Below are 22,469 nucleotides of genomic sequence, written 5' to 3' on the forward strand. Positions count from 1 at the left end.
GGATTCAAAACCTGCGGGATCAGAGATTCTCAGAGGACTGGAGTAAATATGTGAATTATTTGAAAAGCAATTGTAATCAACAGATTACGCTAGTAGGATTGCAAGTAGTTTTGTAAGGAGGATTATGTGAAATATTGCAGAGAAAAGTTTGAAGAGAATTATTAGTGTTGGACTATTTAAAGTAATAGTGAAACTAATGAAATGCATATTAAGTGATAAAGACTATAAAATCTTCAGATGTGGTTCTTAACCTGAAGCACATGGTTAATGGGGCGTCCTGCTGCTGCTGCCGCGCCGCTGCTGTGTGATTTTTGTTCTCATCCTGAAGCAAAGTTCTTAACTTGAGGTACTATTTCTGGGTTAGCGGAGTCTGTAACCTGAAGCATCTGTAACATGAAGCATCTGTAACCCAAGGTACCAGTGTGTGTGTGTGTGTGTGTGTGTGTGTGTGTGTGTGTGTATGTGTATGAATATGAGAAGTCTGACCTACAAATGCTGCAAGTGAAGCTTCTCAAGCAGAGAAGAATGGTAACTTGTGAGCGTTTGCTGATCACACTGCTCTTAAAAAGGCACAGGTTGAAGTGCTAGAAGACAAGAGGGCAACCCTAGACTAACTTGGCAAAGTGTTCTGAGCTTGCATGGCTGCTTACATCTTCTCAAAGATGTTGAAAAGGTCACCTCGCTTTGCATCAGGTTTCCAACAGAGGGTCTCAGGATCCGCTAAAAAAACTTAGGTTTGCTGCTTCATGTGAAATGAGACCATTGGTCTCCTCTAGCCCAGCAGACTTGAGATGGACAGCAGCTCCCCGGGGTCTCACGAAGGGATTTCCTCCATGGCCTTTTAAGCAAGAGATGCACTAGGGATTCAGCCTGGGGGCTTTTATGGGTCTGGGAGAGAAAATCAATTGAGTTCTCATTCAAAGACGAATCAGCCCAATTCACACTTCTTGAAACAGAACCTGAACCAAAACAAACCCTTCCAAATGCTCATGTCTCTGAGTTTTGCAGTTTGGTTCTACAGTCAAATAATGTGTGCAAAACCACATGTGCTAGGACAAAGTGTACATCAAAATGCACATATTAGGGAAAATATACAACAAAATATTATATTAAGGGAAATTGCTTGCAAAAAATGTGTACAGAGAAGCCTGCTTGGTATCATCACTATTTCCTTTCAAGTGCTGAGCAAAAATAGACCCATATAGACCCATATCTTTAGATCTTTATTTTTTAGCAGGCTTGTGTGTGTGTGTGTGTGTGTAAGTTGCTTTCCGTTTCACTTTTGAGAGGTAGACATAATAATTATAATGCACACAAAATTGCCAACAAATTTTCACAAGAGCTTTTTTTTTATTTAAAGAATTTGCAAACTGACATGGAAATGTGGAATTTACAAATTATTATATGTGTTAATGCGAATTGAAGTTAATTATTGTAGTTGTGGTATAAGGGAATTTATCAAGAATGGATTGTATTTGGTTTGCGCAACAGTCTGGAGGCAGAATTAAAGGGAATAAGTCTTTGAAGTACAGCACGTGGGAAGCCACCCAAAATTTATAATTTGCTATGTAATTGATTTGTATTTGAGTTGGTATTGCTATTTGGTGGTAATATAATATGGTGCATATTGGATTTTTGTAATTGAAAATTAATTTAAAATTATGTAATAATAATAAAAAGCAAATGTGGAGAACAGGCCCTGAGACTGGGGAAAAAGTGAGAAACTGAAACTGAAATTGACCAGATTCGCCCACATGCTCTACTAATGAGCAGCTGAAGGAACCCTGGGCCAAATTGTTAGCAGCTGAATGTGTTTCTTGCCGGAGTCGCTTGGGAGGGTGAGGAAGAAGCCGAGTGCGGAATCTCGTGACGTCATCACGGCAGTTGGCCTGGAATGTGGATTTGCATGGCCTGGTTTTGCAAAGTGGGGCAGCTGGTGTCCGATTGAGGGGGAAATTATATCTCTGCATGTGCCGTGGTTAAGATTCTTGTCTCCCTGGACCCAGTTTCGCCATGGTAAGATCCGTCACTCTCATTCCTTTTTCTTTTCTTTTTCTTTCATTTATATCTCACCTTCCTTCCCAAGCATCATACAATTATTTTTGTCTCCCTCCTGCATTTTATCCTCACAACAACCCTGTGTAGTAGGCTAGGCTGAGAACTAGGGGCGGTTTGAACCTGGGTCTCTCGCTCGCAAAGTGAGCCTAACAGGCCAGTCACTTTCTGTCAGCTTAACCTATGCCACAGAGTTGCTGAGAGGATATATATATATATATATATATATATATATATATATATATATATGAATGATGGGGAACAATGAATACCACCTTAAGCTTTGTGGAGGAAAGGTGGGATATTAGCATTATAAAGAAATAAAGGTGAAATGAAAAACAGAGTATTTTATCTCCATGCACCCTAGAAACACACTCAATAAAGCTGATGCAGTTTGTTTGTTTGTTTGTTTGAACAATTTATACAGCCATCTTCAAATATTGAAAGAACTGTCACGTGGAAGATGGAGCAAGCTTGTTTTCTCCTGCTCCAGAGGGTAGGATCCAAAGTAGTGGCTTCAACTTACAAGAAAGGAGAATCCGACTAAACATCAGAAATAACTTTATGACAGTTAAGAGCTGCTCAACAGTGGGACAGACTCCCTCAGGAGGTTGTGGACTCTCCTTCCTTGCAGGTTTTTAGGCAGAGGTTGGATAGCCATCTGTCATGGATGCTCGAGTTGAGATTCCTGCATTGTAGCAGGATTGGATTAGAAGTCAATTGGCCTTCTCTTGTTCCTTGATCTTCTTGACATTTGGTGATTTTTTTACTCTGTTGATATGTGTCAGGGAACTGCCATCAGAGCCAAGAGGAGAGGTAAGGCTCCCTAATGATGCAGGGGAGGGAACAAGCAAGGAGAGAAAGAGAGCTTCCGCTGGGGAAGGAAATCAAGGTAACACCAGGAAGAAAGGGGAGGCTGAGAGTACTGCGGAGGGAAGGCTCCAAGACTCTTCCAGTGAGATCAGCGGGGAGAGCACAGGACCTCAGCTTGGTACGCCTACGCTCAGGGACGCGGACTTATAAAAAATATTGGGGGGGCCCGGGAAAGCTCATGAATAATAAATAAGCTCATGAATATGCAAATAAAGTGGCTCCGGCCCTACATAGGGCAAGCCACGCCCCCCAGCCAGCCAATCGGCTGGCTGGGAGGTGTGGCCAGTCGGGATTCCCCTGTTCTCGCGGGGGCCAGGAGGAAGGAAATTCCCCCCGGCAGTGCCTTGGCAGTGGCGGTGGTGCTGCGAAGCAGCGAGGCAGGAGCCCCCGCCCCCGGGGATTCCCTAATCTCGCGGGGGACGGCCGGGGCTCTCCGACTAGGGCGCGCGGCTGGCTGGCTGGCTGGCGAGGGAGCAGGTGGGGAGGAGGTGGGGGACGGCGGCGGCGCTCTGCTGGAAGGGCGCCCGAGATTATTGGGGGGGCTGAGCCCCCCCAAAAAATTTTTTGAGGGGGCTCGAGCCCCCTCAGGCCCCATGGAGTCGGCGCCTATGCCTACGCTGCGCAGAAGGCTTCCGCACAGAGAATCTAGGAGGAGACTTGGAGTCAAGGAACTTTTATGTTGGAAGAAATTTAGGAAACGCCCACTGACGGATTCTGCCAGTGACTGAGACAGTCGCGTTGTAAGGGCTGTCCAGCCAGGGAAAGGTTTAGCTATATAACCAGCTTGGAGCAGTTTGCGGTTTACGCACAAGCAACCCCAATTCCCATTACAATATGCAATCCCCTTATCTTCCTCTGCGCCGCCTCCTCTTCCGCTTCCTATCTTGTCCTTCATTGGACCAAAAATATACCCACCTAAGCTAAGAAGATAAAATCTCTGCTGGATCAGACCAGAGGCCTAGCTAATCTAGCATCCTGTTTCCAACAGTGGTCAACCTCTGGAAGGCTTCAAGCAGGATATGAGGTCAATAGCCGTCCCTGGAAGACTGTCATGACCCATAGCCATCTAGCCATCAATAGCTTATTCTCCATGAATTTGCCTTATCTTTCCATGCCATCTAAACTTCCCATGCCATTTCACTATTCTGACACACTTTCGCATCCCTCTCGAGACAACAAAATTTTGGCACATGTCTCAAGGTAATGTGCAAAATACAATACAGCCGGGCTGGGGTGGGGGGACAGCTGAAAACAACATAAAAATAACAGCAGATAAAAATTAATGATAATAATATATTTTTACCCCAGCCACTCTGGGTGGCTTCCAACATATAGAGAAACATAATGAAACATTTAAAAACTTCCCTATACAGGGCTGTCTTCAGATATCTTCTAAAAGTCAGATAGTAGTTTATTTCCTTGAGATCTGATGGGAGGGTGCCACTACCGAGAAGGCCCTCTGCCTGGTTCCCTGTTACCTCACTTCTTGCAGTGAGGGAACTGTCAGAAGGCCCTCGGCGCTGGACCTCAGTGTCTGGGCAGAATGATGGGGGTGGAGACGCTCCTTCAGATATACAGGACTGAGGCCATTTGGGGCTTTAAAGGTCAGCACCAACACTTTGACTTATGCTTGGAAACGTACTGGGAGCCAATATACGTCTTTCAGTATGAAGTAGACACTCATGGCAGAGTCCCATCTATTCAGCTGTGAAAGCTTGTTAGGAGAAAAATATCTTCCATTGTTTCTGGAAAGCCAGCTGTCCCATTTTTAGTGGGACAACCTGTATCCAAAAGCCAATCCTGACTTCTGTTTCAATCTCAGAATGTCCTGTTTTTCAGTCAAAGAGACACTCACTCTCGCGATTGTCAGCAGAGTCACGCCAAAGCGCCTTCCTGTCCAGTGATCTGGCGCGACTCTGCTGAATGCCAGAGCGCTGGGCAAGAGCATCAAGAGCGAGGGTGAGTGGCGCAAGCAGTCAGTCAGTCAGTTTTATCGCACATAGCCAAAGGCTGCCACAATGCGCACAAGAATCATTCAACAATTAAAAGAAAATATACTGGATTCATACAAAAGAGTTAAAACATTTATATTATCAAAACATTACGTACTCTAAACAGAGCTATAAAAGTACCCCAATATAAAAATCAAGACATTAAACAAAATTCATAAGCTAAAATCATCACATGGCCACTAATATATCAAAAAACAATGTCAATTAATACAGTGTGCAATTATACTCGGAGTTTGGTAACAAAGATAGAACATAGCCTGATGTAGATGTTGTTGTTGTTGTATAGTCGTTTAGTCGTGTCAGACTCGATGTAGATAGGGTCAAATAAATTCATCAGCAGCACATATACTAAAATAGGAGTGGTGCAAGCAAGTGATGAGTGTCAGGAGGGTGAGGACAAATAGCATGAGCTTTGAGAGGTGGCGGGGGGGCAGCATGGTAGGTGTGGGTGTCCCGGATTTTGTTCAGAAAAAGTTGGAGCATTTGGGAAAGTGAAGATAGTGGGTGCCTTCATATTTGGACGGGGATGCTGTTCCACATAACAGGGGCAACCCAAACTAAGAGCCCTGCTCCAAGTTGCTTTGGAGTGGGGCCCTTTTGTGCAACACAGCCATTTTGGCCACGCTGTCACGGACCGTGCTAAGGAGCGCTGCACTGAGGAGAAATGGTGGAAGTCATACCCTCCACCTGCTCCTGCTCCTGCTCCTGAATCTTCCCAGGAGCAGGAAGACAGTATAGATTTGGAACAGTGGTTTGCAGAGGGGCACAGTTCAGAAGGCAGAAGCTGGGAAATACTGGATGGGGAACAGCTAGGAGAAGAAACACTGGAAGAGAGAGGGTTAACAGATTCATAGTCATTGGACAGCATTTATCCACTCTTCTCAAGGTCAAGAAGAGCTCAGAAAGCCTCAGAACAGAAAATGCAGAGGGTACAAACTCAGATTACAAAACATAGGAGTTACGTAGATTAATAGGGATGGAGGGAGTGTAAGCCTTAATTGTGAGCACCACCATTCTGGGTAGACACTTTCTTTTGTCCTTTGCTGTGTTTAATAAAGAAACTGGTAAAAATTCCTTTTTGTTTGATCTGCTCATTTATGGCCACAGGGGAGGAGGCTGATTCCCCAAAGCCTGACACTCATGCATTAAAACCAGTTGAATTTTCCCCTTAACTTTCCTGCCCCCTGATGTGATATTTGTTGATGACGTCTTCTCAGAAATGCATGTGTGACTTCCCTACCTGCAATGTGTTTCAGGATGCCAACAGCTCAGGGTCCCCAGCCATCCCTGCTATTGTGACTGACGTGCTCGCTAATGGAGACCAACGAACACTGTTAGAGACCAGAAGGCAGCTAGAAGCCGCCAGCAGCCCTCTGCCATTAGACGCAGTTGCCAAAGAGGAGAAGGATGAGCACAGAGAGGAGAAGGACGGCCAAGGAGCCAAGGAGCAGGAGCAGAAGAACGCCAAGCAGACCCAGGGAGCCGATAGCGAAATGGAGAAGATGCGCTTAGACTTTGAGCTGACCCTTCTGAAGCGCCAGCACGAGGAGAACGACAAGCAGCGGCAACACGAGGAGAAGATGGAGAACATACGCCAGCACTTGCCGTGCAGAACACCTGGCCAAGGGGACGAGGAGCAGCTGGGGAGCAAGTTGGACCCCATCACAGAAATTGAGCTGGAGAAGATGCGCATGGAATTTGAGCTGGCCAAGCTGAAGCAAATCTCCGAGGAGAACGAGCGGCAGCGGCAGCACGAGCGGAAAATGTACGAGGAAAAGGAGAAGCAGCGGCAGCACGAGGAAACCATGGAGAAGCTGCGCCTGCGGCAAGGAAATATCCGAGTGCTGGGCCCAAAGGCGACGGGGAGCAAGGCAGAAGCCGCAGCCGAGTCGTTTTCTGAGACCTTTGGTGAGGTGGGGAAGATGAGGATAGAGCTGCAGCTGGCCATGGAAGTCTACTTGCCAGATGTGACTGAAAAGAAGCCCCACTCTGAGCCTAGTGGGCAACAGGAAGGCCCAAAGCCTGAACAGCCACTGGAGAAGATGCTGGAGACAGGAAGGCCGCCAGTGCCACCAGAACAGAAGACTGAAGAGGTGACAGAGCACCTGGGTCTGCAGGTGCCCCGCATTGTGGTGAGTGGAGCAGAGTCGGAGTGGTCAAGCAGCAGATTGGACTTAGCCATCGAGACCGAGCTGGAAAAGAGGAGGATGGAGTTTGAGCTGACGAGGCTCAAATACGAGCACGAAGAGAACGAGAGGCAGCGGCAGCATGAGGAGAAGATGGAGCAGCTGCGTCAGCAGCAGGCGCCACCCAAGGAGGTAAAGGGGATACCGGGAGGGAAGAAGGGAGGTTGTGGTCATACCGGGTGTCAAGCCTTTTTCTAGCCCTCTTGTACGCAGAGACCCTTTTGCCTCTTACCTGCTCTTGTGGGGAGGATTGTAAAATCCAAACAATGTCCTTTGACAAATACAGGCTCCTCCAGATGGGTGCTTTATTGCAGGCGGATTCCACAACAAGTTATTGACACAGTGGCAGCTCCCAAGTGATGGGTTTTATCCTGCTCTAGTTTGTTTTCTGATGTTCCCACAGTGCCGCCACTTTATTTCAGTCTGGAGGGACTATAGCATGACAAAAGCCAGACAGAAATAAAGCAGAACGCTTGCACTATATAAAAAAGTTATGGGACGTGAGCAGGAAGCTGAGGGATCGGCACTAATTCGAAATGAACCAATGCGACTGCTTGGAAATTTTTGTAGACACAAACAGTATTGAACGCAGGGTCTGTGTGACCATCCCAATAGCATCATGAGCACAAATCATCACGAATGTGCAATAAAAAAAAGACATCTGGATGGGTCTCCGGTTAACGCAGCCTTTTCCTCTGGTTTTTACTATAATTTGACCTGTATTTTATGGCATTGCTTTTATATTTTTATAGATGCACGCTGCCCTCAGACCTTATTGGCAAATGGTAGTATATAGTACTGATTTTAAAAATTAACTATAATCCCACACACACCACAGAAATGAGAGAAAATGGGAAGATGAGATAATGAGTGTTGGAGGTAGTTTGATGGTACTGCCTTCCAAGTTTACATTTTTCTGTTCCGGGGTAGTTGGGCAACATTTGGAGGAACTCGGGGTTCCTACCCCTGCTGTAGGGCCTATGTTAAAACATCAAAAACACCATCAGATACCTGTGATCTTATCAGCACAGGAGTCATCATTTTATGGGTGACATCATTCCATTGGGGCTCCTGAATGTTTCTAGGCTTATTGCTATTTCACTGCTGGTCACTGGCCTTGGGCATTGGCGGGTTTAACCCTTGAATGGGAATTTGAAAGGGACTAGGTTTGACTCTCTGTCTTCCGAATCCTGTTCATGCAATTCTTTTTCTTTCTTCCACAGTCTGAATGAGGAACCTGTGCCCTGTCTATTGGCTTCCTTCCTTCCATAGTCGGGACTATCAGCGAATACACACAGAATGTCTCTCCCTTATAACTTTGAACCTCTGCTCTGCATTGCCTGTAGTATATTATACTTTGATAAAACACGCTAGACTCTCTGCCTTATGTTTTCCACCATGAAGTGCGTACAGGGAACGACTATTTTGCACGGGCTCAAAGCATGAGCCGTACATGTGCTTGCCGTTTTTGGACCCAGAAGAGGGCAGAATGGGGACAGGGGCAGAACAGAGTGGGGTAGGCAGACTTATGTCTGCTCCAACGATGTGCGCGACGACCTGGAATGCAATCCCTGTGCAAATTGGGGGTTGACAGTACTTGCATAGAGTCAATTGAGCAAATACAGGTCTGGTTTTATGGGCAGGCGAGTTGGGAGCTTGTGCCAAGGGCCACACCGAAGAGAGAACCGGACTGAGCTTGGTGACTTGATGTTTGCTGAGTGTATTGCCTGCTGTGAGCTAGAGCAAACTTACTGAGAGCTAACTTTGGGTCGGGGCGCTGGCTATAGGGGGCAGGAAGGGCTTATGCCCCCTCAATATTTCATGGCAGGGGACTGACACCCCCCCCCAATATTGACAGTGCTGCAACCCCGCCACAGCCCCTAGGCATGTGCTGTCGCACCCAGTGGTGTAGCGTGGGTTGTCAGCACCCGGGGCAAGGCAAGTAATTTGCGCCTCCTAACCCGTGGATTTGCGCCCCCTAACACGTGGATTTGCGCCCCCTAACCCTAACCCCCAGATGTTGCGCCCGGTGCGCCCGGCCCCCCCTGCACCCCCCACGCTACGCCACTGGTCGCACCCTCTGTGCCCCCTGCCACGATCGCCAGAGCGTCTCGGCAGGCACCTGCACATCCCGTCAGGCATGGCCCAATGGGGGGGGGGACCAGGACGTCGCACGTGTGACATCATGCATGCGCGACAGACCCTCCAGTGTTGGGCCCAACTCAGCATGCCTGTTTGGGGTCCTTTTTGTGAACATTTCTAGGGAAGCCTGAGAACAGTAGGACACTAGGTTTTGCTGTCCTGAGCAAGCCATGCCACTTGGCAACACTGTGAAACTGACCATGGGAGGCAGGGAACAGAGGTGCTGAAAGCATTTCCTCCCAAGGGTGGTATTTCTCCTAGGGCCAGCCCTGAGAAGATAGATGTGTTAGACCATTAGTCTCAAGTCCTGGTTCATCTCCCAGCTCAAGGTTGAGCTCTGGGAGTTTAACGGAGAGTCTACAGGTGCTTTTGGCATGTACTTAGTACCACAACTGTGCTGCAGAAGTGATACAGGCTCTGCCGGACTGTATGAATATTATTTGAGCTCGTCTGGGTCAGGAGGTGTCATAATCCAGTGATGGGGAGCCTTTGGCCCTCCAGATGTTGTTTGGCTCCAACTCCCATCAGCCCCAGCCAGCATTACCCATGTTCAGCGATATAATAATAATAATAATAATAATAATAATAATAATAATAATAATAATTTATTTGTACCCTACCCATCTGGCTGGGTTTCCCCAGCCACTTTGGGCAGCTTCCAACAAAGATTAAAAATACATTAAAATGTCACACATTAAAAACTTCCCTAAACAGGGCTAACTTCAGATGTCTTCTAAATGTCAGGTAGTTGTTTATCTCTTTGACATCTGATGGGAGGGCGTTCCACAGGGCGGGCGCCATTACCAAGAAGGCCCTCTGCCTGGTTCCCTGTAGCTTTGCTTCTCGCAGTGAGGGAACCGCCAGAAGGCCCTCAGAGCTGGACGATGGGGGTGGAGACGCTCCTTCAGGTATACTGGGCCGAGGCCGTTTATGATGATGGGATGATGGGAGCTGTGGTCCAACAACATCTGATGGGTGGTTATTTTAATTTTTATTTGTTAGTCGTTTTTCTCACACAGCCACCAAAACGACTTGCATTAAAAACCAATTACGAGCAAAAATAGAAGTCTAAGAATACAGCAACAGAGCTATAAAGTAAGGGCCAGAAGTTTGGATACAGAGAGAAGAGTTTGCCTAGCTAGATAAAGATGGTGCCAGGTGTACCTCCTTGCGGAGAGCATTCCATAAGTAGGGGGCCACCGTGGAAAAGGCCTGTTCCTGTGCTGCCACCTTCTGAACCTCCCATCGACTGAGCCCACAAAGAAGGGCCTCATATTATTATCACAGGTGCTGGGTCAGTTCATGTCAGGAGACGTGGTCCTTGAAGTACTGCAATCCTGAGCCACGTATGGCTTTATCAATCAAAACCAGCACTTTGAATTGAGGCTCTCTATCTCTGCCATAATGGAGAATCGGGTTGCTGTTTATTTAACAGTACATGCTTTCATGGAAATGAAATCCCACCATATTCAATAGGGCTTACTCCCATCCCAGGTAAGTATATAGGGGATTGCAGTCACAGCCTGTTCATATCCTACCCCTACCCCTAACAATATGTACTTTGGGCTCCAGTTTAGTTAATCACTCTGTTAGATTAATCTGTTCCCAACATGTTGATCAAGTACAGTGGTACCTCGGGTTAAGTACTTAATTCGTTCCGGAGGTCTGTTCTTAACCTGAAACTGTTCTTAACCTGAAGCACCACTTTAGCTAATGGGGCCTCCTGCTGCTGCCGTGCCGCCAGAGCACGATTTCTGTTCTCATCCTGAAGCAAAGTTCTTAACCTGAGGTACTATTTCTGGGTTAGCGGAGTCTGTAACCTGAAGCGTATGTAACCTGAAGCGTATGCAACCTGAGGTACCACTGTAAAAAGGTGCCCCACCCCCCATTGCAATTTTGCCCAGTAGATTTCAGCCGAACTCAACCCAAAGGTCATATACACCACTTCCAGATGACGCCCAGCTGCTCCTCAAGCAAGAAAATAAAAGTAATGCAGGAGATGTCTCCGAAGTCTAGGTCACTTGTAAATACTGTATGCAAGACGTAGCCCATGTTTTTTGCAAGCGCATGCATGCAGTTTCCAGATGCAGCTGGATGTTGAAGTTTCAGGCTTCGAAAAGCTTCAAGGCAGAGCTTGTGGTTCAACTGTGGATCAGCTAATTGCGTGGACAGGCGGAGTCCCCAGATCCTGCACGGTCCCCCCGTCACGTGGAATAACGACTCAAGACAACGTGCTATGGGATTAAATTGGCCACAACTTTATTAAATTTCAAATGTGGGTAGACCTTGGCTCAGGCATTGGGCGTTCTCCCTCCCCGGTCCCCAGCCGGGGACCTAGGGAGCATCAGGGTTATCCAGTGTGGGGGGGGGGATGGGCCAGCTCTGGAGAACATATGTTCAAGCAGAGATGGCCGCCCCCGTAACGCCGCCGCCGCAGGAGAGAGCAATGACGACCTTTCAGTGTACGGCCAAAGACTCCCTTCAGAAAACCCCTTTAACGGGGAACCCTGGTATCGCCGCCGCAAGAGGAAGATGGACAAAAGGATTCCGCCCAAGGCCTGATACCGCCAAAGTTGTGACGTTTTGCTACGGGAAAGGTGAAACCTGCCAATGCAGGGAAATTCCTTTCCGGCCCTTTAACAGCGACCTTAACGTAGCAGCGCCCGCATACCTGTGAAGAAAAGTTAACCTGCAAAACCTGTGAAGAAAAGTTAACCTGCAAAATAAGACATTAACTAAGGGTGGGTAGGGTGGGAGAAGCTCTGGAGCCAAGTGAGGATTCCTAGGTAAGATCCTCCCTCTATTGTGTGGGCAGGTAATCCCTCCCCTACCTGGCCTGGTCTCCTTGGCAACGCTTCCCCCAGGTGGGATTGGACAGCTGACTGAGGTAGGCAGAGACCTCCAGGTATCCCACCTGAGGGAAGGCAAAGCCAAGCCTATGCTGTAGGAGCCGCTCCAGATCTAGGGGCTGCACGCGTCCATGCAAAGGGCGCCCCCCGTTTAAGCGGGGAGCGGTCATTGCGTTCTTCTGCTGAGATTACGGAGGTTTTTTTTGCCTTTTACGCAGTCAGGACACATAAAGGCTGTTGGAGAGGGGCTTGTCATTGCTTTTAGAAAATTTCATTTATATACTGTATATATAAAAAGGTTTAAGAAAATGGGAGGTGAAACTTGGGTGGAGTTAGTAAGAATTAAATATATGCATCTGTTTCCATAGGGGAATCGTTCTCTCTCTCTCTCTCTCTCTCTCTCTCTCTCTCTCTCTCTCTCTCTCTGTGTGTTTGTGTGTGTGTGTGTGTGTGTGTGTGTGAGAGAGAGAGAGAGAGAGAGAGAGAGAGAGAGAGAGAGAGAGAGAGATTGTGGGGCTAGAAACCATGGAGAGCAGCTGCCAGCCAGTGTTGAAAATACTGGCCAAGATGGACCAATGGTCTTATTTAGTATAAGGCAAATTCCTAAGCTCCTCAGTAAACACTCTTCTCCCTCTCCACAACTGTCTCTAGTAATCCTGCAAACATATTTTTCAAGGCTTTTTTAAAAAATGATTTAAAAAGGAGAAATGGAACTCCACCTGTCTGCACTCACAGTCCTTTAAAACAGGCCACACAGAGAGACAGAGAGTCTCCCTTCCAGCATTCACCGTTCAATAACATTTTCTCATTCATTCTTTGGCGAGACGTGCACGGTTTAATTGGGGCGGATAAATAAATAAGTAGTTCGCCGAAGTTCCAGCGAGGGAAGGAAAAGTTGCTCGCTCACAACTCGGAGACAAAGCATCACATTGTTTAACTTGCAGAAGAGGAGAAGAGGAGACCAGATAAATATGAAGTCAGTGGAGACGGTCAGCATGCCTTTGGCTAGATCTCCTGACAAAGGGGCTTGTTGTCCTCCTGGCTGCCTGGTCTGTTGTGAATGAATAAGGCAACAACTCCATTCAAGACACAGACTGTCCGTTACACATACAGCTGGCTGCTTTGTGCCCGCAGATCACAAAGGCAACGAGGGGAGGAGAATTGGATCAGAAATAGGAAGCGGTGGCCATTGTTCCAAAAGATATGTGGGTTGGTGGCCAACTTTTTCAATGAGGAGGAGGAAACACATAACCCAACAGCCAGTTGCTCTCAGCTTTCAGACCACAGGAACACAACCGTACCCAATCTGAGGAACCCCCATCAGATATTCTTTTTTTCAGTGGCACCTTCCTGTGCTATCAAGCATACTCATGTGTGAGTTAAAGATGAAAAGGTAAAGGTACCCCTGCCCATTAGGTCCAGTCGTGACCGACTCTGGGGTTGCGGCGCTCATCTCGCTTTAGTGGCCGAGGGAGCCGGCGTACAGCTTCTGGGTCATGTGGCCAGCATGACCAAGCCGCTTCTGGCGAACCAGAGCAGCACACGGAAACGCCGTTTACCTTCCCTCTGGAGCGGTACCTATTTATCTACTTGCACCTTGACGTGCTTTCGAACTGCTAGGTTGGCAGGAGCTGGGACCGAGCAACGGGAGCTCACCCCGTCGCAGGGATTTGAACCGCCGACCTTCTGATCGGCAAGCCCTAGGCTCTGTGGTTTAACCCACAGCGCCACCTGTGTCCCTGAGTTAAAGATAGTTGTGTGGCAAAACTAGGGGAAAGGCTGGGGCTCAGTGGTGGAAGGTCCCATGTGGAAGGTCCCACATTCAATCCCTGACATCTCCACATAGGACTGGGAGAACTTTGCCTAGAAGCCTGGAGTGCCTCAACCGGCAGCCTGGGAAGACAAAACAGAATTGGATGGACCAATTGTGCTGACCTTTAAAGCCCTAAACGGCCTCGGCCCAGTATACCAGAAGGAGCATTTCCACCCCCATCGTTTAGCCCTGACACAGAGCTCAAGCACCAAGGGCCTTCTGTCGGTTCCCTCACTGCGAGAAGCGAAGTTACAGGGAACCAGGAAGAGGGCCTTCTCGGTAGTGGCGCCCACCCTGTGGAACGCCCTCCTACCAGATGTCAAAGAGATAAATAACTATCTGACTTTTAGAAGACACCTGAAGGCAGCCCTGTTTAGAGAAGCTTTTAATATTTGATTAATTATTTTATTTTAATATTTTGCTGGAAGCCACTCAGAGTGGCTGGGGAAACCCAGCCAGATGGGCAGGGTATAAATAATAAATTATTAGCAGTAGTAGTAGTATGAGTAAAAGGCAGCTTCCCATGGTTACATGTCTTTAGGATATATGGAATTATTTATACATACAGTATATATTACCTGAGCTAAGATGGAAGGGCTCACAAAAGATTGCAAGTCTGAGGGCAGGGACCACCCTATCATGGAGATCTGGAAGCTATTCTGGGAGTTTTTCTTTTCCGAATAGCAAGATTAAAGTGCTTTAAATAAGTATAAAACAACTGAACGCATGCATCATCTTGTGGGCTAGGGTGGGGGGGGGTGGAGAAGTGCATGTTGCGCTAGAACTATTGTTTTTATTCATATACAATTAAAACTTACACAGTTAATCGAATAAGATTCCTTTAATCAGGTAACAGATCTATATTTTTTTTGAAATGGTGAAAAGTTATAGTTTATGGTGGCAATCCAATAGGCCTGCTCATTTTTATCACTGGGATGATAGGTTGGGATGATAGAAAAGAAGGATAAGACGGAACACAAAACCTCCACCATATAAATATTAGGGTATTTTGCAGACACAGCCGCCATATTTATATACCAATCTGGGACTCAGCTACATTAGTAAAAAAAAGAAAACCAAAAGTTATGTGTTAGAAAACTGTGACACCAGATGGCGCTGTAGAGCTGAAATTGGAACTTTATGAAATTTTACATTGTGTGCTTTAAAAAGAGGTTTTTAAAAGCAATTTCAGAACGTTTTTCATAGCTGTGTAGATGCAGCCCAGCATTACAATAGGCACTATAAAAGAGGCTTTTAAGCTAAAACCCACTTCCTTTTGCCATTTGCTCAGCATTCAGAGTATGAAAATCAGGTTCTCTACTACTGAGCCAGTCGTAGCAACCGGTGGGCTGTGATGTCACAGTGAGGCATCTATGACATCAGTTTGGCAGTTGGCTCTGTTAAGTCTGGCTTTGCTTTTTGTATTGTCTGGGGTGGCGGGTTACAGAAGTGCATCATGGGACAGTGAGAGCCTAGTGAAACGAAAGGCTGCCTAGTGTGGTGTGCAGCCCTGTTATTCACACGCCTACTGCCTTGAGCTTCAGTCGCTTATGGTAAGAATGGTTGTTCCTCCATTATCCTTTGTCTTGCTCTTCCTTCAGGAAGGTCAGAGCTTTTTGGACAGGGCTCTGAAGGAGCCTTCTACCCAAGTACTGACCGCAATGAGAGCTACTCAGTTTTAAGAAGAGGCCCAGCCACACTGGTGTTTTATTGTCGGTGCATTCTGGGCACAAGAGTAGTGGACTAGTGATGGATTTATCCTGCTTTGGTTTGTTCTGCAACGCTTCTCCAGTGCTACCACATTATTGATGTCTGCGAGTGCTACAATGCAATAAAAATGGGACAAAAATAAACCAGCACTCTTTTGGGTGTTAAAAAAACAACAACCAACTATGGGATTTCAGCAGGAAATTGTGGGATGTTCACGGATTGGAAAATAAGTTGTGTCACCATTGTAACAGACACCCTCACTGAAGATGAGTGCTGGGTAGTGTGACCAATATTATGGGAGTTTTAATAGATAAAGCCGCCACCAGCAGCCCATATTCACACAACAGAAGTCTATAATTAACTATTTTATGGTACCGCCTGTGTTTACCAACAGCATTATAGTTCTGTGAAGCTTCCCAGTGTCTACTCACGTCCCACCTAGAGTTTCAAAGTGTGAGGAGGGAACAAAACTGTCTGCCTGTTTAATGCTTGATGGTTTCCCATGTGAGGCACAAAACTTAAAGATACACCCTCTTTATACAGAAAATTTTAAACAGCACTCTTTATCAAACCAAGTCTCAGGTGGATCTAGAATGGCTGTCACTGTTCTAACCAGCAACACCTCCTTCAGGCCCTTCTAGGATTTGACTCTCTGCTGATTAACTATTGGTCCCGCCAGCTCTCACTGGTCCTTGGGATGCCAGGAGGCAGACCCACGGCCTGTCCGTCACAGCCACCCCAAAACTTTTGCAGGCACAATTGGTATTGAAAGTGGGCTTGCATAGAACCATCACTTCTAGAGCATCATGATAAATGTGCAATAAGAAGTTGTATACTCCCCCATTTTTCTCTTGCGGTGAGGGGATATAGGTTGTTTTGTGTCAGCTGCCTAAATTGCTTTTCAGTATGCAGCCTGTTAGCCAACTTAGGTACAATTTCCAAGCTGAGCAAGTTGTGAGTTCAAACCCCAATTTCAAAAGTGGCAAAGGGTGAAGATGGAGCATTTAAAAAGAAGTCACGGTTAGTTCTTCACCCATGCAGTGAGCCTGGCGACCTGCCAGCTTAAAGATTAGCATGAAAAGTGTAGGTACCAGAAAAACAAACTCTGGTTAAGTCATTAGTCCAGCCTTTCCCGCGATGCTTCGTGAGAGCTGCTTGCTTTTAAAAAAAACATTTAAAGCGCTATATTGTGTGTTTATTCGTTTATATTTTATATACCCACTTGTTTTTATTTCAAAGCAAAAATGAAGAACAAATTGCAATTTTGTTCTTGGGAAATGGGGGAGGAAGGTGATGGGCTTGTGACATCAAAAGCAGGTTAGATACCCTTTCCGTGCTAGGAGGACAACCCTGAAAATGTCTCGTCTGCTGCCGACAATGTGACTGAGCCAACATCGGCCCCCGACGACCTGACCGAGCCGCCCTGCACCCCTAACGATGTGACGGACCCCCTGGACATCCGAGACGAAGAGACACAGCTGAGGATGAAGCCGCAGGTGGAGCTGGAGAACCTGCGCCTGGCCAACACGGAGGGGGAGATGGACACCTGGGTCCAGATGGAGCAGCCAAGCAACAAGCAGGCCCGCGCCCTGGCGACTCAGCTGGAGAAGATGCGCCTAGACATGGAGCTCACTATGACCAGGTACCGCTACGAAGACAAGGAGAAGCAGCGGCAGCATGAGGAGAAGATGGAAGCCATGCGCCAGCAAGCACTGTCAACGGCACAGGTAAGGGCTGGCAGGTGGAGGTGAGAAAAGCAGAGGAAGAAGACAGGAGAAAAGATATAGGCCACAATCCAACTTGCATTTTCTGTACAGTGGTACCTCGGGTTACATACGCTTCAGGTTACAGACACTTCAGGTTAGACTCCGCTAACCCAGAAATAGTGCTTCAGGTTAAGAACTTTGCTTCAGGATAAGAACAGAAATTGTGCTCCGGCGGTGCGGAGGCAGCAGGAGGCCCCATTAGCTAAAGTGGTGCTTCAGGTTAAGAACAGTTTCAGGTTAAGTACGGACCTCCGGAACGAATTAAGTACTTAACCCGAGGTACCACTGTAGTGTGTTTTTTCAAAAATCCCTTTTTTTACCATTTCTTTGTTGTATTTTTTGTGGCAGGTACAAAGCAGTGCAGAGCTTTCAGTGCATTTAATAGCTATGTCCTCTGAAGGGCATAGGGTGGCGCTGTGGGTTGAAACACAGAGCCTAGGGCTTGCTGATCAGAAGGTTGGCGGTTCGAATCCCCACGACGGGGTGAGCTCCCATTGCTCGGTCCCTGCTCCTGCCGACCTAGCAGTTTGAAAGCACACCAAAGTGCAAGTAGATAAATAGGTACCACTCCGGTGGGAAGGTAAACGGCGTTTCCGTGTGCTGCTGTGGTTCTCCAGAAACGGCTCAGTCATGCTGGCCACATGACCCGGAAGCTGTACGCCGGTTCCTTCAGCCAATAAAGGGAGATGAGCGCTGCAACCCCAGAGTTGTCCACAACTGGACCTAATGGTCAGGGGTCCCTTTACCTTTACTAACCCCTGTTGGGGTTTCCTTTTCTATATAAAGGTGCCACAGCCCTATCCTCTTTTGAGCCTCTACCCTACTTCCACAGCCAGGAACAGGGCTCACCTGGCAGTTCTGAAGAAGTTGCATTTCGCAAAGGGACCATAATCTCTCGACACTTTAAGAAACAACAACCCCAAAAACCTGAAAGGCAGCCAGTGTGAGGGGGTAGGATGCAAAATTGCTCACAGCAGCCTGGAAGGATTTCTTTCTCCTCCCCTGAGGTCTTTTCCTGATCAAAATTCCCTCCCAAGGCTGCTCTTTGCTGTATTTGTAGCATTTTTCCTTCCCAGGGGAAACGGGGGGGGGGGGGATAGTTTGATCAAGAAAAGGGAGAGTGTTTAGCATCCTTCTCTGCTGCTGGCAACTCGCTAGTTTCGGTTTTTGAGAGATAATTCCAGTGACGGATCTCATGCAACATGTAAATTTGACCCTTAGTAGCTTCTTTCTCCCGCTGCTGCTTCCAGAGTTTGAATTCCTCAAAGACTCGAGTTACTCACCACAAGTTCCCAATTCAGTTTGAGAACTGAGAAACTACAGGAAAACGGAGCCACTTGGTTGGCCAGCAGATAGAGCAGGAATGATTTTGGCTACTGCCCTCCACAATCCAAAAACAAGCAAATAAGAATAAAGTCACTGCCCACCCCCACACCCCAAAAAAACCCCACAGAGGCTGGTGCATTTCCTGTTTGTCAGCTCACAAGGCCACTGCCAGTGGCTTAATATAATTAAAACTTTGCCAACCTGACTACAGTGGTACCTCAGGTTACATATGCTTCAGGTTACATACACTTCAGGTTACATACGCTTCAGGTTACATACAGGTTACAGACTCCGCTAACCCAGAAATAGTGCTTCAGGTTAAGAACTTTGCTTCAGGATGAGAACAGAAATTGTGCTCCGGTGGCGCGGCGGCAGCAGGAGGCCCCATTAGCTAAAGTGGTGCTTCAGGTTAAGAACGGACCTCCAGAACGAATTAAGTACTTAACCCGAGGTACCACTGTAATATCAAATGACTCAGCTGGTGAAAGGGGCCACCCTTGAAATAATCAAGTAGAGAAGTGCTCTGAACATGAACAGATGGAAAGACATTGTTGGCTTGGTAAGCTCTCGGGAAGAGTAATTTGTAATACTGCTCAGGGACTGAAGGCAGATAATGGTTAATTTCTTCCTGAGAGCAGAAGACATTGATCATTATGCAATGTTCCTGGAGGACATAGGTGTCCCATTCCTGTGAAAGAGGCTGGAAACCAGAATGACTGGAAAAGGTTTCCTCATGGTCAGGACCCAGGCATGCCAGTTTCATCTTTTGTTAAGACAATTACAGGCAAATGGTTCAGAATGAGTAGGAAACAGTTGCGTCACCTGGTGAAGGCAATTTGTCCCACCCACTTCCAACAGCATGGACTGGGTGTTGACTTGAGGTCCGTATGTGAAGACAGGAGAACTCAGATCCACACTAGCCATTCCAAGACCACGACTTCCCCCAAAGGATCATGGGAACTGTAGTTTGATAAGGGCACTGGAAATGATGGTTCTTTGAGAGGGGACTGCAGTCCCCAGGATTCATTGCGGGAAGCCTTGTGCTTCCAATGTGCACTGAATAGGCTTTAATGCATAGCGTGAAGGATTCAGAACGAGGATTGTGCTATCGGGGAAGAACTAGATGCAGGGCAAAGAGAAGGATGTGTTGCAGTGGAGACTTGGCAAGTGGATTCAGCTCGGAAACTATGAATCAGAATATAATGCAAACTACATTGAACATAAACCCAAAATCTGCAGCCATAGAGAGCACGTTCTGCTACTGGGATAATTTCTGCAAGTCAGGCGGCTGGCTGAGGCATCATAATAATAATAATTTATTTATTATTTATACCCTGCCCATCTGGCTGGGTTTCCCCAGCCACTCTGGGTGGCTTCCAACACAATATTAAAATACAGTAATGGATCAAACATTAAAAGCTTCCCTAAACAGGGCTGCCTTCAGATGTTGTCTTAAAAGTCTGGTAGTTGTTGTTCTCTTTGACATCTGGTGGGAGGGCGTTCCACAGGGCGGGTGCCACTACCGAGCAGGCCCTCTGCCTGGTTCCCCGTAACTTGGCTTCTCGCAGTGAGGGAACCGCCAGAAGACTCTCTCAGTGTCTGGGTAGAATGATGGGGGTGGAGACGCTCCTTCAGATATACTGGACCGAGGCTGTTTAGGGCTTTAAAGGTCAGCACCAAAACTTTGAATTGTGCTCGGAAACGTACTGGAAGCCAATGTAGGTCTTTCAAGACCGGTGTTATGTGGTCTCGGCAGCCGCTCCCAGTCACCAGTCTAGCTGACGCATTCTGGATTAGTTGTAGTTTCCGGGTCACCTTCAAAGGTAGCCCCACACAGAGTGCATTGCGGTAGTCCAAGCAGGAGATAACCAGAGCATGTGCCACTCTGGCAAGACAGTCTGCAGTCAGGTAGGGTCTCAGCCTGCGTACCAGATGGAGCTGGTAAACAGCTGCCCTGGACTCAGAATTGACCTGCGCCTCCATGGAGTCCAAAAACTCATGGAGTCCATGAGTCCAAAATGACTCCCAGGCTGCACACTTGGTCCTTCAGGGGCACAGTTACCCCATTCAGGACCAGGGAGTCCTCCACACCCACCCGCCTCCTGTCCCCCAAAACCAGTACTTCTGTCGTCAGGATTCAACCTCAATCTGTTAGCCACCATCCATCCTCCAATAAACAGCGCAGGAGGGTTTCACTATGGAAGCGTAATGTGGGAATTACTGGCGCTTGCAAAGGAAAAAGAGAGTGCATCTTTGTTCTGCGAGCCTTTTGGTGACCTGCAGCAACATGACTGGAACTTCACACCTTTTCCCTTTGCTCTCTCCACAGCCTTCTGGGGGAAGCCATCATTTCCTTTTACCTCAGGACCAGTTCACCTTGTTCCTGTATTGCTTCATCTTCATACACGTCATCTACATAGCGAAGGAACTGGTGTTCTTCTTCATTAAGAAGCACGAGATGTTCGCCATCGGTGTCATCCTCATATGTGCCATTAAAATATTCTGGAAGTAAGAGTCTTAGGCATACAGGACCCCGGCAATGTACCCAGAACCAGCATTTTCACAGACTTTATTTAATGCAATCTTCCTCTTTGCAGCCCTGTTGCCAATACCCACAACACATGCACAAAATGTAAGCCTATCCCATGCACCGCAAAAAAACCCAAAAAACCCCAGTTCTGTCAATCTTTCTCTGCCCCCACTTTACACACATGTGCGACACAATAAAGCATGCAGACGAAGCACCCTGATGTACTTTTAATTGAGTTTTAATAAATTATTTTTAATAACAGAGTTAAAAAAATTCTCGTTGCTGAATTTGCTTAGCATCGCATGGAGTGGGGATCCTTACCTCTACCTTCTTCTTCCCCAAGAAGTTCACTAACTTCCTAAAGGGTCCACAAATATGGTTTTCATTTTTTAAAAAAATGACCCCATTTTTATATCATTTGAAGCCTAAAAGTCTGTAAATGGAGGAAGTAAACAGATTCCTGACAGGGAGGCAAAGAGACTGGACAAAGCTGCAGGTGCTAAGTTGGTTTGCAGTGCTCCTTTGCACATGGTCCAGCTTGTCAATACAGTGGTGCCCCGCAAGACGAAATTAATTCGTTCCGCAATTTTTGCCGTCTAGCGAATTTTTCGTCTTGCGAAGCACGGTTTAAACGGTTTAACAAAGTCGCAAGACGTTTTCGTCTTGCGAAGCAAGCCCATAGGGGAATTCGTCTTGCGAGGCAAATCGCGAACAAAAAAACCTTTCGTCTAGCGAGTTTTTTGTCTTGCGAGGCATTCGTCTTGCGGGGCACCACTGTACCCGTCTTAAATTGTGGTGCCCAGAACTGAACACAGTATTCCAGGTGCGGTCTGACCAAGGTAGAATAGGGTGGTACTATGATTTCCCTTGATCTGGGCCATGGGTAGGCAAACTAAGGCCCAGGGGCCGGATCTGGCCCAATCGCCTTCTCAATCCGGCCCGTGAGCGGTCTGGGAATCTGTGTGTTTTTACATGAGTAGTATGTGTGCTTTTATTTAAAATGCATCTCTGGGTTATTTGTGGGGCATATGAATTTGTTTTTGTTTTCAAAATATAGCCCGGCCCCCCACAAGGTCTGAGGGACAGTGGACTGGCCCCCTGCTGAAAAAGTTTGCTGACCCCTGATCTGGACACTAGACTTCTGTTGATGCAGCCTAGAATAGCCTTAGCTTTTTTGCTGCTATATCACACTCTGGGCTCATGTTAA

General features: G+C 47.2%; 1 protein-coding gene across 1 annotated transcript; it reads left to right on the top strand.

The window, feature by feature from the left end:
- The first annotated feature begins 1,859 nt into the window (after positions 1-1,859).
- LOC310702457 (uncharacterized protein) lies at positions 1,860-21,476 on the top strand. Its single transcript, XM_083493935.1, has 4 exons — positions 1,860-2,016; positions 6,197-7,258; positions 16,981-17,367; positions 21,062-21,476. The coding sequence occupies exons 1-4, from the start codon at positions 2,014-2,016 to the stop codon at positions 21,242-21,244; spliced, it is 1,635 nt and encodes a 544-aa protein (XP_083350061.1). The 5' UTR covers positions 1,860-2,013; the 3' UTR covers positions 21,245-21,476.
- The last annotated feature ends 993 nt before the right edge of the window (positions 21,477-22,469 follow it).

Source organism: Podarcis liolepis (genome assembly GCF_965112155.1).
Source record: "Podarcis liolepis genome assembly, chromosome: 3".
NCBI lineage: Eukaryota > Metazoa > Chordata > Lepidosauria > Squamata > Lacertidae > Podarcis > Podarcis liolepis.